At 40.1% G+C, this 16,133-nt stretch overlaps 1 protein-coding gene across 1 annotated transcript; it reads right to left on the reverse strand.

Annotated features, from left to right (window-relative positions):
- Window positions 1-10,501: 10,501 nt before the first annotated feature.
- Window positions 10,502-13,923, reverse strand: LOC101474327 (transcriptional repressor scratch 1). The gene is made up of 2 exons (XM_004559817.3): window positions 13,401-13,923; window positions 10,502-11,826 (listed from the first exon to the last, which is right to left on the reverse strand). Exons 1-2 carry the CDS (start codon window positions 13,570-13,572, stop codon window positions 11,015-11,017), a joined length of 984 nt encoding a protein of 327 aa, XP_004559874.2. The 5' UTR covers window positions 13,573-13,923; the 3' UTR covers window positions 10,502-11,014.
- Between the last annotated feature and the right edge of the window lie 2,210 nt (window positions 13,924-16,133).

The raw sequence follows: 16,133 nt of genomic DNA on the forward strand, positions 1-16,133 counted from the left end.
TAGTCAGCGTGACAGGCAGGGCTCTTATACAGTATACAGTAGTCTGCCAGCTTTACGTGAGGGGTGGAGCAGATGCAGACACTTCCATTTCCCCAAATGTTCGTTCTTAAAGTCTGGTGTTCATTTGATGATATGTGTAACACAAATGGACGCGTCACATGGAGAGTGTAGAGCAAAAAGGCACAAAAGAAGATGACAAATCTCGATTGTGCCGATCGTTAAAATAAAAACAAATCTGATCTGGTCTTTATCTGTCTGCTACTGGAGATTAGGGTCGTTTTAGACCGTATGGTACGTTGTTTGAAATAACACTGAGCAAAGATGTAAATTAGTCAATATAACAATATCTCAGCAAGCCACAACATGAAACAGCTGGTTACACAAATGCCCTGAGCCTTAAGTATCATTCTGAATGTCTCCCTTCTGCTATACACAGGTCATGTGACATGACACTGTCTGCGAGTTAAATAAATAAATACATGTATCATTATCTGCGAACCATTTGAAGGTTAAATGGGGGAAAATACACCCCACTCAAAAACATGAGGACAGGGCTGTGCTTTTTCAGTATTTTTGATGATATTCAAGATTCTTTGATGATTTTTAGAACATATGAGATCCTCAAATAATGTTCACTGTATGGTCGTTTCTATAAACCTCAGGTAGTTAAACAGTTTTCTTGTAAACAAAGGTTCTTTTCTAGTAGCAGTAGAGTCCAAAAAGGTGTCGTACATAAAGTCCACAATATTTGTCACATTTAAGTGAAAGTTATTAATAATAACACAATAGCATCATTAACAGATAAAACGAATGCAGTCACAATGTCAGTTTGAAACACCTATCAATGCAGTGCACAAACTGCACTTTCCACATTGCCCATAAAACAAAATGAACAACTTTGAGCTTTATAAGTTAAATGAAGGGAGGATACACTAGTAACAGACTTCTCTCATCATTAGACTCAATGAGCAACAACAATTAAGCAGCTGAACAGTCATAATATTGCATTATTACAATCATACAGGGGCGGAAACATTTAATTTACCATTTAAATGCATTTATTTAATTGAAAAATTAAATAAATGTATCTATAACTTGTAACAAAGGATTTGAATGTTAGTACATTGCTGCTTCATATAAATAAAGAAGCTGAATTTATGTTTTATGGTTGACAGTAAACAGTCTGTACAGACTTTAGAGGACCATTGTAGAGGTATTCTCCACCACTATCATCCAAGGCACCATGAGAATGGTTGTCTTTTAGAAATACAACTGTCTGAAATTACCTGTGACTGGTGACACGGTGTAAATGCAGTTATATATAGCTAGCGAACATCTCATCAGCTCAGCACTTTGGAATTTCCTCTTAAATTTTGAACTTCCTTTCAAGTTCTTTGTCTCTTCAGCCAAAGTTGCTCCAGCTTGTCTAATTTCGTTTAGGTGTAGAAATCCCATGAGGCCAGCAATTACAAGAGGATGTGAAATAAACAACAAAGCTTTCACATAACGACAACTTTTAAGTGTTTTAATGTATTTTGATTGACTGTTGATCAGCTGATCAGCGCAAGAAACCACTGAAACATTTTTACAAGAATGGCAGAAACTCATTGTCTTCATAAGAACTGATGTATAACATGCATCCATATCACCTGTGTTCTCTCAGATTTTAAAAACAACACAGTCAGCACAATTGCTGGCTCATGTCCTTAGAGCGCCAATGTGATTAGTGGCTCTACAGTTGTCCTATTAAAGTTTGTCTAATGGGTTAAGTGTTGTGGGTAAATAAACACTCAGCAGATGCTGGAGGTGATCAAGCCTGAACCTTTCCCCAAATGGTTTCCAGATTGACTGGTGCTGTTAGGATTTAAGTAAGCAGGGAGGGGTTGACTGAGTGTCATCAAAGGGCCTGTTTTTACAAACACAATCCCCCAAGACATCAAACCTGGACACTGCAAGTCCTGACCCCCGGGGGCCCCCAGCTCAGCTGCACCAACAATACCACGACCTACACGGAACCTGGTCCCACTCATAAAGCGGGACACCACAGTGTTTTACCATGCTCTGCCAGCCGGCAACACGACCCCACTGCATTTTCTCTCCTTTCACAGTCTGGAACCATAAATTCTTCACCCCACCTGCCCCCAAACCCCTCACCTCCTACATCAACTTAAAGGAATGCCATTAAATGTCTGTTGAGGTGATTAAGGTTGCAAAGCTAGTAGGTTGGATGTGTGTCAGGAAAGATGCGAAAAGTGTAGTTAGTAACAGCTTCTTTTAGGTAATGCAGGTATTACAGGATAATCCGACCGATGTGACATTATCTATATAAATGATCTGCTTTCCTGGCTGATTATTAATATTCAGTTTTTAATAATGGCATTAATTAGAGTGAATTCATCATTCTGCTGTTCTGTGTGTTAGTTAGGTAGTGGGTGAGCGACCTGGATGTCACTCTGAAAACAAAAGTTCTATCATGAATTGAATACCTTGATGGTCCTCACCCCACCTTTCCCAATTTACTATTTTTGTTTGTCCAGACAGGTTTCAGTAGATACAACTTTTGAGTTTTTATGGAGTTGTTTTTGTGCTAGAACCTGGTTGTTTGAGCTGTTAGTAGACTCTGTTTTAAAACTAACTTTAGTTAGTTTGCTACCTAGTTTTTAGCTAGTGGGGACTGGATGAAAGCACTCATGCAAGTTGCTCCAAAAGCATCATAACCTATTCATGTTGTTGCTTTTATAGTTTAGGGTTAGTCATGTGTTCTTTACATGGAAATCACTGTGCAGGCCCTAAGAAGCAATCTGAAGAGTCTCAGAAGGTCTGATTTTTGCAGTTGTGTTACCGTCTATTGATTAATGACACCTGCTGAACATTCCTGCACATGGTACCTTACCTACCCTAAAAGTATGTGTGAATAAGCTGTTTTTCCATTGTCAGCACTTATTTTGTATAGAATAGAGAGCTTATGAAGCTCAGCATTGACAGCTTTCAACACCCACAGCACACAGCCTTTTTACTATTCTCATAGCACCTTCAGGTGAAAATAGTTCAACTTTTGGAAAAAATACTGCACGTTACACATGTCACTTCCATCTGCATTTCCAACACAAAACCTGCTGCATATGGATGTAGAGCCTAATTATGAAGCTTTTGTCTGTGCTGATAAACCCATCATCAGCTAGCACTTGTCTACAGAAAGGTTTTAGCCCTTTTTCAAAGTCTTGGTTTAGCAGCAAGTTTAAACTGTTGTTCCATGCTAGCTAGAGAAGGCAAAAAAAACTCTCTTGCTAAATCCAAAACATGTCCACCAAAAAATCTTTCCAGTACAAACAGCAACAGAGCAAAAAAAGGTAGAGTGAATAAGTGGATCTAAACACAAATGATAAAAGCTGAAAATCACACTTGGTCTGGGTTTTCTCTAACAGAGTCAAGTGTAATTGAATTAAGCTTTAAATCAAATTTCTGTTTTCATTTGCATTTTACACACGATCACAGCGTTCTGCAGTTCTTCAGGTTGTATTTTGACCACTTTAATTCCACTCTACTTTAAGAGAGTGGAATTAAATAGAAATATCTTATGATTCCTTTAGTTCTACTGTCATGGAGCTTTTTCCCACATTAATAACATCACCATACCAGACAAGAAATATTCAGTGATGCTTTAAGAATTGATGTCAACATTCTGAAATGGTATGACATGATGAATGAAAAAGACATACTTAAGCACTTATTTGTCAGTTTCTTGTGTTTTTATCAAACAAAGGAAGCAAGCATTATACCTTGACTGTTCCCATCATAAATATACACCAACAGGAAAGTGTTATTTCATTTTAAATATAGTTTACACATTTAAATAAAAATAAAAGCAATTCAGGTTTTCCAAGCAGTAAATTCCCGTTTTGCTATACCTCCTGGTGTATAAAGTGGAGTGACGAGAGAACAAGATCTGTCGGCATTAACGCTGTGGTGTCTCCTGTGAGGGAATCTGCTGGGAAAAACTGCAGTCAGATACCTTGACTCATCGGAAACAGCTGCACTGGAGGGAGAAGAGCCTGCTCAGCCAGCTGCAACCTGCTGCAAAGGGACATTTATGTGTGCTTGTGCTTTTGTATGCATGTGTTTGTGCTTTATTAAAGGGAATACAGCAGAGACTGGTAGGGGTGGCAGAAGGTTAAGAGTATGGAGGAGCCGCAGCAACAGCTTTTACTGGAGTTTAATGTTCATGAAAAGAGCATCTCCAGTGTCTTTATAAAGAACTACTGTGAACCTGGAAGAGCTCCAAAGCAATAACAGTGATCTTCTGAAGTCATTGTTCTAATAATGTTGCATTTGCACAGAAACCAAATGTCTGTCTTGTCTCTCACATATCAACAATCATCAGAACTGCCCAAATTGTGTTGGGTTTTTTTTTTTTCTTTTGATGTGAAAACGTAGAGCAGCTGCTTGTAACACACAATATTGAACTAAATTTCATCTTTAACATGATAGAACCAATGTGAGTAGCAGTACACTAAAATCAATATTTTGTCATAAATCAAAAGAAATATCAAGTTTTGATCATTGTACTTTAACTTAACATTTCAATTGTTATCTTTATTTTCTTTTGTGTCGTATGTACAGAATAATTATGTAAGTGCAAATTTTCCCTTAAATAGCTGACTTTGAAATATATGCAGATAATTAAACCTGAGAATAACCTCAAATAAATTGCAAGTCCACAAAGTTTGAACTGTCTGCTATGAGTTCAAAATGGAAAAGGAAACCTTAATATTTTTTGGCAAACATGCTCACAGACATATGATTTTCCACCACACTAAGTGTTCTTCCCGTACTGTCACTTTGCTTGCATCCAAAGACCCAGCGCTCAATACAAACCACTGATGTAAAGGATTGCTCTGTTTTTAAATTCCTATTTGAAATTTGAAACGAGTGTTAAAACGGAGACCGAGGTTGCAAAAGCAATTAAATATTTTTAGACTTTTTAGAATATGGCTGCCATTTAAGACTGGCTGCAGATTGCTTTATGCACTTTTCAGTTTTCAGTTTTTGCATAAACTGCTCGTTCACAAGCAAAATCTACAACACTCAATGATGACATATTGAACAAATAAAGTTTTGGCTAAGCAATGACTTCACATCATTGCCACGCTCCTAAAAAAATGAACACTGTACATTTTGACAGATTCTAAAGTTCATTTCTGAACACTTGGATCTGATGTTGTGGTTTCGCTTAGAGTTTCAGGCTTACAAACACACAGAGCATCTAGGCAGAACTGTAAGGTCCCTGCTTTGTAAACCATCACCTGGGCAAGCACCATTTTCTATTTGGGTGATCAACATGTAAAATTCCTTACAGCAGAACTCAAATTGGATCCTGACTGGTAACATTTGGAACTTAAAGCAAAACAGTGTTTAAAAAGGGATCAATCCTGCAGACAAGAACGATCTACTACTTCTGCTCTTATGGTAATTCTGTGGTTTACTACTAGTGTCTACAGTTCAGTCAGAAACAGGGAGAAACCTTTTTAGTCAAATAATGCAACAACTCTCTTCTAGTGCTATGAGATCTCCGTTTTTGGTGTGCTATATAATAACACTGACCCCCTGCAAATAACAAACAGGTCTCTGGGAATGTGGATGTTAACAGCTTAAAGAATTCTGTATTCTTTATCACCACAGTACTGACTAATGTAGCTGTTGAAACCATCAGTTAATCCAGACAGTGACTATGTAATACATTCATCATCCAGCTGTCTCCTTGGATAAAATAGTCAGCACTTCTCATGCGAACAAAGGCTACTGTAAACCCTCTCTCCCAGTATGGAAGCAACAGGATTATCTTTCATTTGACCTTTGGTGTGACCTCCAGATAAGACACAGGCCATCCTCCTCCAACGACTCCACTTTCACACTCACATTTCCCCTCTTTTCTCTCTGATTATCTTACATGCCTCGTGACAGTTTAAGCAAGCAAGACAGGTGTGGAGGTGAAGTCAGTAAAAGTTCAACAAATATAAGCAGATGCATTTTGCTCACCTCTTGTTTTGAAGATGACATCATTGTTAGAAATTGGTCCCGAGTTCCAGTACCGTAAAGAAGTAGTTTTTCCTTGAACTTGAGAGTAGAAGAACTAGGAGTGTCATCATTTCCCACGGGATCCCTCAAGGATCCTAAATAGGCAGAACATCAAATCAACCCCTTGCCATACAGGAATTTGACTCACACGCAGTGATTCTTGTGGAGAATCTCACTGCTGGCTGCAATACCATGCTGAGCTCCAGCCCAGCTGGTTTCCTCCAAAGCCACTTGGGACCTCTGAGCAAAGGCTTGCACGGGTCACCAGAGTTTATCGCACCAGAGTGATCTAAAAGTTGGCTATTAAACCTTGTCTTACAGTACATGATGTAAGTGATATGGCTTCAGATCTGACAAAGGGGGCTATAAAAAGAGCTGTTTTGGCCTTGAGGTCAGTCACCTGCTCAGGACACAGTGGTCATATCTTCCATGTTGATTGGCAAGCAGTTCTGACCTGCAGTGGTGCTCTACTCCTTTGTCTGCAGTGGAATGCATTCTTATGTTTACCAACATGTACTGCACATAGTCTTGTTCCGAGACTAAAAAACAAAACTACAGGGCAATGTACTTGCATTTATAGAGCACTTTTCTTACTGACCATATAAAAGCTTTAGATTTTCACCACACAACACTTCACTCAGTACACTTCATCTAGCTCTTATCAGCCACTTTTAAACCACACAAATTAACCTAAAGTGCTTATCTTTGAACTGTGGGGGGACAAGCTATGCACAAATGGGGTCAGGGTTTTAACCAGGAGCTTTCTTTTTGCAAGTAAACAGTGCTCACCACTGTACACCATGACTCACAGTTAAATGAGAAATATTTTTATTTTGCTAGATTTGTTTGCAGTGAGTTTTTCCATTGTGTCAATCATTTTGCTTTCTATATAAATAAGGCCAGCAAGCCATCCAAATCCAAACATTCAAAATGTCATGAAGCCGAGAAGGGAAATCTTTCAGTGTGAAAGGAAATATTTTTCACACATGGGCGTTTTTACCGTGGCCATCATGTAAGATTCATTATTTTGCCGGTCGTGGCTTATAAATGACAAATTATAGAGCAAAATTCTTCTTTTTTTTTCAGTTTTAAATTTGGAATTGGAATTTTGAAATTTTGTTGCTTTATAAATTCACCGGTTGATATAGATGTCTATATGGGTATGTGGTCTGTGTTTAAACATGTATACATAAATAACTTGAATATGCGTTTTAAATGGTAGCCATCAGGTCTCATAATAGCCATCTCGAGTCTGTGGTCTACTGAGATACATACTTGCATTTCCCTTGGGAAGTTGGCGGCCCCAGGACAGCTCTGTCTCGTCTAAACCAAGAGCCCAGTTCTCACGACACCTGACCCAGAGCACATCCTGTGACCATACTGCAGTGTTTTGCTGTATGATCTATGAAGGAAGGGTAAATAGTACACATCATCATGGGCACTTCTGACAAACATTGTTCATTCCTGAATGTAGCTCTTAATCCTCATGATAACCATACAGGCCTAACACTTCCATCAGTGTGGAGGCCAGCATGTGGCTGTGTAGTGTTTATGTGTTTTTCCTCCCTCTGCTGGTCATTAGAAGAAGAACAACTCTGAAATTGTCCTTTTCTTTTTAGGTTTATGTATGCAGTCTCTCAGGGATCACATCATCTAAGGACATAAGCCACAAAGATCCGACTAAACCAGCAGCAGATGTTCAGACCAAGAAATTATCAACCTGTGTGAGTCGATCAGAGACAGCAGAATAAATGCGAGTGGTTGGAAGACAAGACATATTTCTGTTACTTATTTCTGTATTCTTTATAAAATGTGACATGAACAAATTTTTAAAGTGCAAAATCACTTCTTAGTTAAACTGAAACTCTGAGATATTCCTTATGTAATGTGTCAAAAGGGTCCACATGAAAAATAACTGGATCTGTTTGTCAGGAAGTTTAGAATTAGAATTAGGAAACATAAATGTCAGGATTACAGTTCCATTTCTAATGGTCAACAAATAAATCTGTTTACCAGTGCCAGGTAAAGAGTAAGTATTATTTATTATTACACTTAAACATGCTTATTTATGTTTTACATGGCTTTTATTTTAGCTAAATTTATTTCTTTTCTTTTATTTTAATTTTTTTTTTTCTGGGGGGGGGGGGGTCTTTTCAGCACCGTAGCAAGGCTGACAAAGAGTAGAGGCTCTGTTGAACAAAACATTCCTTTAATTTTGACCTGTAATGACTTTTAACCATTAGAAAGAAATACTCACAAACAATCAATATATAGCTACTTTCTGTACCACTGATATCTCTTTCAACTCTTTGTCTCAGAGTTAAATTCAGTGAAAGAGCCTTCAACGTGTTCATTAGACCCCATTCCTATAAGTCTCCTCAAAGATGTCCTATCATTAGTTAATCAGACTTAATTAATCATTAATCTATCTCTATTACTGGGCTACTTACCACAGGTGGCAGTAGTTTTAAAACATTACTTTTAAAAAAGCCATCACTTGATCCAGCTGCAGGTATTGCAGGTACTGCGCAGCAGTGGTTTGAGTCATATCTATCTAATAGACTCCAATTTGTTCATGTAAATGGGGAGTCTTCTTAACACGCTAAAATTAATTATGGAGTTCCACAGGGTTCAGTGCTAGGACCAGTTCTGTTTACATTATACATGCTTCCCTTAATTTCAGAAGGCATAGCATGCTTTTTTTTTCACTGCTATACAACCGATACCTAGCTTTATCTGTCTGTGAAGCCAGATGTCAGACACCAATAAGTTAAACTGTAGAAATGTCTTAAAGACACAAAGAGCTGGATGACTTTTAATTTTATACTTAATTTGGATGGCATTACCTTGGCCTCCATTAACACTGTGCCAAGAATTACCTGAAAGGCCTTCAGTTGATTCAAAATGCTGCAACAAGAGTACTCAGAGGGACTAGAAAGAGAGAGCAGATTTCTCTCATACTCACTTCCCTTCATTGGCTTCCTGTTAAATCCAGAATTTAATTTAAAATCCTTCTCCTCACATACAGGGTCTTAAATAATCAGGCCCCATCTTATCTTAATGATGTGATAGTACCATATCATCCCAATAGAGCACTTCATTCTGAGACTGCAGGCTTACTTGTGTTTTACTAGGGTATTTTAAAGGTAGAAAGCCTCAGCTTTCAGGCCCTCTTCTGCTTAAGTTATGCTTAAAGCTTTCCTTTTTGACAAAGAATATACTCTTTGCTGTAGCTTTTTGTAGGGTTTGACTCTTAGTAGCATGCTTCATTTTGTTTCTCTGTGTGAAGTTGTTTCCAGTTTGCTTGTGTTTCATTTTATTTTATTTACTTTATGTTAGGGCTAGATCAGGTGACCCTGAATACTCAGCAATAGGCTTGGGCTCTAAGGGAGTTTTTTCCTCCCCATTCATGCCAAGTGCTTGCTCTTAGGGAGTTATCTTACTCTGTATTATTGTAGGGTCTTTACCACGCAATATAAAGTGCACAGAGGCAACTGTTGTTGAAATTGGGTGCTGTATAAATTGAATTGAATTGAACTGACTGCTGTACTGTGCCTGGAACCTTGCATACTGCAAGGTTCTCCAGCCTGTGGGTAAACTTACTTCACTAACTGATATGACAACAGACTCTTTGGCACTTTATGACCTGACTGTCACTCTATTTGAACTGAGTAGATGTAACAGTTATTGACACAAGTGAGGCCATTTAAGCAGGTATACTGTTAGATGGCACAATGTTGGACCTGCAGAGTTCAAATGAACATGTTGTCACGGTTCTGGGTCATTTGACACAGCATGTCGGTTTCTTGTATTTTGGTATTTATCTGTATAATGGTCGATGTTCTGATTCTTTAGTTATCCTGTTTTGAATATTATAATCTATGTTTCAGTTTATTCTGGTTTAGGGTTTTGTTTTCAGGTTGTGTTCTTGTGTTTAATGTAGGTTTAGTTCAGTGTGAAGTCAGCGTCCTTGTGAAGTGCTTCTTGTTTCCTGTTTTATTGTGTAGGTCCATGTCTCATGTGAGTGTATTCAGTTTGCTTCCCCTGTCTCATCTTGTCAATTACTTCCAGCTGTGTTCACCACCTGTGTGTAATCTCCCTGTGTTCTTCTGTGTGTATTTAAGTCGTGTCTGCTCGCATGCTAGTTGCTGGTCTGTCTGTCAATCAGTTTCATCCGTTTGTTCTCCCTGCTATCTAACTTCATGTTCCTCCGCTCACCCATGTTCATGTTTAGTAGTTTAGTTTTTCCCAGTTCAGGTTATCTTTAGTTCTGTTTCACATTTTCACCTTGTGTTTTATTTTTACAGTAACTCTCCCTCACACCTCCATGAGTGCCTGCGCTTGGATTTAATTCCTCCACACGGCTCATCCCATTCGCCATAACACATGTTTTGTATTTGCATATACCCACAGACATGAGCAAAGGGAAGTTACTCACTGGTTTTTATTGTCATCACCAAATCGATCAGACAGGCAAATATACTATATCAGAGTATACTTTGGCTTTTGTTCTCATCAAATCCAGCACCTGGCTTCTTAAACATGTTAAATTGACAAATACATTAACCCATAATAAATAAATAATCTTCAAATTGGCAAATAAATAGTTAAATAAGTTAATAAATATGCAAATACATTATGCAAGTAACCAAGCCATCTGAGATAAATTAAGAGCTTGGTGATATATCAAATGATAGTGATGTGTAAATTATTGCAATTTATAAAAAGAATATAAAATATTTTGCATTTGTAATCAACACTGAGATTTTTTATGAAATTTTCTACATGTTTCCTGAAGAATTTACTGTGAGGTTATTGCTTATGTCAAAAGGCAGGATTTTGATACATGCATTTGAAAAGTCTGAGAAGTCGCGAGCCGTCGTCTGACTTAGATATTTGAACTAGAAAAAAAACATATAAAGAAGAAAGGATTTTCCTTTCAGTCCTCAGAGCTGCAGTCACCCTCTGTTGACTGCCCTTTGAAGCAGGCCGACTCGTAATGCTTGTTCAGGTAGGATTTGAGCGCGAAGCTTTTACGACAACGTTTGCAGGAGTAGTGTTTGAACGCTGAGTGCGTCTGCATGTGGGCACGCAGATTGGAGCGGTCAGCAAAGGCTTTGCCACAGTGAGCGCAGGCAAACGGTTTCTCCCCAGTGTGAGACCTCATGTGACCCTGCAGGAGCCAAGGCCGGCTGAAAGCTTTGCCACACACCTTGCACTCGTGCTTCATGTCATGGGTCAGCATGTGCATGGCCAGAGCCGGCATAGACACATAAACTTTGTGGCAGGTAGGACATTTCCTGGCCTGCTGGCTGTCCAGACTTCGGTGAGTCTGCTTGTGCCTACTCAGATTGGAGGATGTGGCGTACGACTTGCCACACTCGCTGCACATGTGACGTCCTTTGGATTCCCCTTTGGCGGGGCTGCAATCTGTTGAGCTGCTTCCCTCGCTGCTGTCCAAATGGCTCCCTTCCATGTGAGAACATCTCTGTTTAGGCCTCCGGCGCGAGCGACCATCAGAGATGAGAAAGCCACTGATTGTGCACGCCTCCGTTTCAGGGCTACTGCCGTCCGACTCAACTGTGGTGCTAGAAACGGGGCTGTCCGGATCTTCCATGTCGTGGTCAGAGAACTCTTCCCCGCTGCTGCCCCCTGGGGAGTACAGGGGCCCTGCTGTGAGCCCAGTCTGCTCATGACTTGACTCCTTTGTGCGCTTAAACACTGACGGGATGATGTAATCCTGGATGTACCCTGGGAAAGAAAATACATATTTAATATAGACTCTAGAATTACTACATGGAAAAGAAAAGTGCCTTCTTACCCCAACCTCAAAATGAAATCTATTCAGGAAACTATTTGTAAGTGCCAGCTTTAGCAAGCTCTAAGACTGAAATATTAATGAATCTGTGATGCACCTTTCTGATTCAGTCGATATTCTCAGTGGCTCCATTGAGAGCAATCACAAAGTTAAATAAATGAAAACACAATGTGCTGACTCTGAATCAAGAGTCAGGCACGTATAGTGCAAGCCAGCCTGGACCTTCTTGTCAGAGTGCTGCAGCTGCAGCAGCAGCAATCTGTCTAAATGTGTTTTGGAAGAAGGAACGGGTGGGGAGGGATGATCAAAACAGAGCATCTATGCAGTGAATCCCCTCAATCACTAAATCGTTTTAATCAGATCATTCCCCATCTGTGATGTTTGTGAGAGTGTTCATGAGTATGGTAATGGGGAGACTGAGTGACAGGTGGGGGTCTGCAATTTGGCAAAGAGGGAAGGGAGGGTTGGAGAGTGTTTTGTGGGTATGGTGGGGGTTGGTGGGGGTTCTGATCTTAGCAGCAGTCAGTGGTATATTGCCACACACACAAACACACACAAACACACACAAAATGGAACACAAAGGGAAGCAGACAGCTGGCATCCTAAATCTGAGGACAAATTATTCAACTCTAACACAAGACATGTGATGTTGGTTGTGGGTGAAAAGGGGGGAGGGGGTAAATCCACTCAAAGAATACTTTTTTATTTCTTAAATCTAAACACACAACATATTGTTCTCACACCCAGCCTCTGTAGAAATCCCACAGATGAAAATCTCCTCTGCCAGTGCACAGCTCAAGTTTCACTTTATTGAATTACCTGCAGCACTCTCTATTTTCCAGTCAATACCCATCCTCTAAAAACCCTGTTCCATAACCTCTCACTGCTCCACATATGGATTGTGTTGCTGCAATCCTACTCCCTCTGGCTATCCAACATCCTGCAGGATCAGATGGAGAGAGATGGAGAGATGAATGGGCAGGTGGGGGGGGTGATAAGAGGAGAGTCAAGGGCAACGGCACCATCTAAGGACACGACAATCCCACGTGGCTATCTGCTTTCGTCTGAGTTTTTATCTTTATTTTCTTGTTGGACCTGAGAAATGTCTGCATCAGTGTCTCCGCGCGTGCACGGCTCATCATTCACGTACACAATAGTATTAAAGCCAAAGGCTACTGTGTGATCTGGTCTGAGTATTAAGCCGATTTAGCCAGCATGACCTGAATACTATTTAGCATCTGCCGAGTTAGAAAACAAAAGTCCAGAGCCATTTGAAGTAGGTGGGTGAGCACTGGCTGTAGGGTTTTGGGGGTTTCCAAAAGTGATTATATAGGAAGCACGACGTAGCCCCTTTGTGTATAAATCCCTGTTTATTATTTGTTTGAGGAATAATTTTTTGCCTCTTCCTCCTTGTGAGGAAAACCATGTGAAACACTTTGTGCAGACAAATCAGTCTACAACCTACACAGCAAAGTAGAAAACGCAACTCAGAGAGACATTTACTCACTGTTTTCACTCAGATGCACGGCCAAGTTGGTGGATGACTCAGTGATGGCATGTGTCACGGTGTAAGAGTCATCCCAGTGCTGCTCCTGCTGCTGATGTTGATGATGATAGTAGTGGTTGGAAGAGGAGAAATCGTGAATCTTTGGCAGTTTCACCAAAAAGGAGCGTGGCATTTTTATTTTCCCCTGATGAAAAAGTGATCTAAACCTCCTAGAATAAAACACAAACACGCAGTTGAACAGGAAAAATAAGAAAAACTACGCTTCCAGGTGGCCTTCTTGGAAAGGCCAATCAGCTGAGGATGCTGGAAAAAAATCTTTTTGGAAATTATTCAATGCCAAAAGAGAAAGAGAAAAGAGCAGCAAAGACAGAGCATAGCACAGAGTGGATGGAGAGGAAGACAGAAAGTGGTGAGGGTGAGACAGAGGCACACATACAGAGAAGGAGAGAGAGAGAGAGATGTCTGGACTAGCTGAGCTCAGCACTCTGCAGTCTTTTATACATGGCCCACGAGCCCCAAAGATCAGGTGGTGCTTTGGAAGAGGGAGCTGCTTAGCATTAATCCATCAAACATCCCAAGGGACACACGTCAAATTACCACGAGCCGTCTGTGCTTTTCCCTGCAAGCGCACTCACACACATGCACATACACACTCACAGCAGTCAACCACCACCTCCTCGTCTTCCCACCCACATCCCCCTCGTTTCGCCCCTCTGTCTCTGTCTGAAGAAGGGCAGACAATAGTGATGCAGAAGCACGTGGGTGACACTACACACAACATCTTGTCCTCCATTGTCTTTCAATGAAGTAGCTAACACAATTCATACTGCCTCAAACATATTTCACCCAACCTACCAACAACAGCATCCGCATATCCGGCTCGTTACTGAAATGTCAAACTGGAGTGACATGCTCCTAGCATCAAAATGGCTCTTATATATCTATCTATATCTATATATAGATATCTATATATAGATATCTATATATAGATATCTATATCTATATATAGATATCTATATCTATATCTATATTAGGGCTGAACGATTATGGAAAATAATCTAATTGCGATTTTTTGCCCCAATATTGCGATTGCGATGCGATATGCGATTATTTTTTAAGGTCTTTGTCTTCTGTATTATTAAACAAAGACAAGCAATACATCATATAGTATGGCCAATACTATATTACATTAATTTTAAACTGTTCTTTCCTGGAAGACAGACCTCTGTTATGATGACATGAGGTGATGCATGAATTGATGACTGACATTTTTATTTAACTTCTTCAATCACAACAGTATATTTGAACATACACAATAGTTTATTTTTAGCTTACAAACATCTGAGCATAAAGTGCTGACAAGGAACCCTGGTGTAAACATTAAAATGAAAGTCAGTACAATGTGCAGATTGCAGAAATATACATAAACAAAATCAGTGGCTTTACCACACTCAGTTTTTCAACATCTGTGAACTACTAGACAGTCATTCAATTAAAAAATAATATTAAATAAATAAAACTAATAAATAAAAAATACACACATCTTACTGATCTCTGCAGTCAGTAACATTACACATAAAGTGCAAACATAATAGCAATTGTATAAACACACACACAAACACGCCTTTAAAATTTAAAGGCGTGAAATTGGACGGTCTAGTTCTGATTAGCGTCACCGCTGTCTCGGTGGAGTTTAATAAACTCGGCCGTCTGCTTCTTGCTATCTAAAATATAACCAGACACTGGTGTAAATTCTCGACTGTCTCATACTTCTGTTTAATAAGTTTTCTGTTTGACGTTTAGTCAGCTGTGTGAAAACCAAGGAGGAACCCACCCGGGGGATTAATAAAGTTTTATTTTATCTAATCTAATAACTTTAATCTCAGCCAAACCGATTTACTCACGAACAAACAAAATGGTAAATGGCCTGTATTTATATAGCGCTTTACTAGTCCCTAAGGACCCCAAAGCGCTTTACATATCCAGTCATCCACCCATTCACACACACATTCACACACTGGTGATGGCAGCTACATTGTAGCCACAGCCACCCTGGGGCACACTGACAGAGGCGAGGCTGCCGGACACTGGCGCCACCGGGCCCTCTGACCACCACCAGTAGGCAACGGGTGAAGTGTCTTGCCCAAGGACACAACGACCGAGACTGTCCAAGCCGGGGCTCGAACCTGCAACCTTCCGATTACAAGGCGAACTCCCAACTCTTGAGCCACGATCGCCCAAACAAAACACTGAAAAAAGCCCAACAATAACATTTTTAGGTTGTCTAAGTGACTTATATATTACGTTTAACCCGAGCAGCGAAACTCCGCGGTGATCTGAAAATGATGTGCCGGGAGTTGTGCCGTTCTCGGCCGCATCAGTAACCCTCGAGCTCCCGGCTAGCTGTCGAGCTGGTGGGTAGCAGACGCCTCTGAAAACGTCGAAGCACTTTTGCAAATATGGGATATCTTGATAAACCGAGCAGATATTTGATGTTTACACAACTACTTTCTCGCCTGAAAATATTTTAAAAGTTTATTTTGTGACCCAGAAAGATTAGTATGAGTAATTTTAAAACTTAGTAGCGGCCGCCATTGTTGGAAACTGGAGTTTGGCTGGGCCGCGCTATGAATTCTGGGATATGGTAGTAATTTGGACAGCCTTCGGCGCGTCGCTGTGACGTAATCGGTCTACAAATGCGGCCTCAGGAGGATGCAGCCCATGAATTTGGAC

The sequence above is a fragment of the Maylandia zebra genome, linkage group LG5 (assembly GCF_041146795.1).
Source record: "Maylandia zebra isolate NMK-2024a linkage group LG5, Mzebra_GT3a, whole genome shotgun sequence".
Taxonomy (NCBI): Eukaryota; Metazoa; Chordata; class Actinopteri; order Cichliformes; family Cichlidae; genus Maylandia; species Maylandia zebra.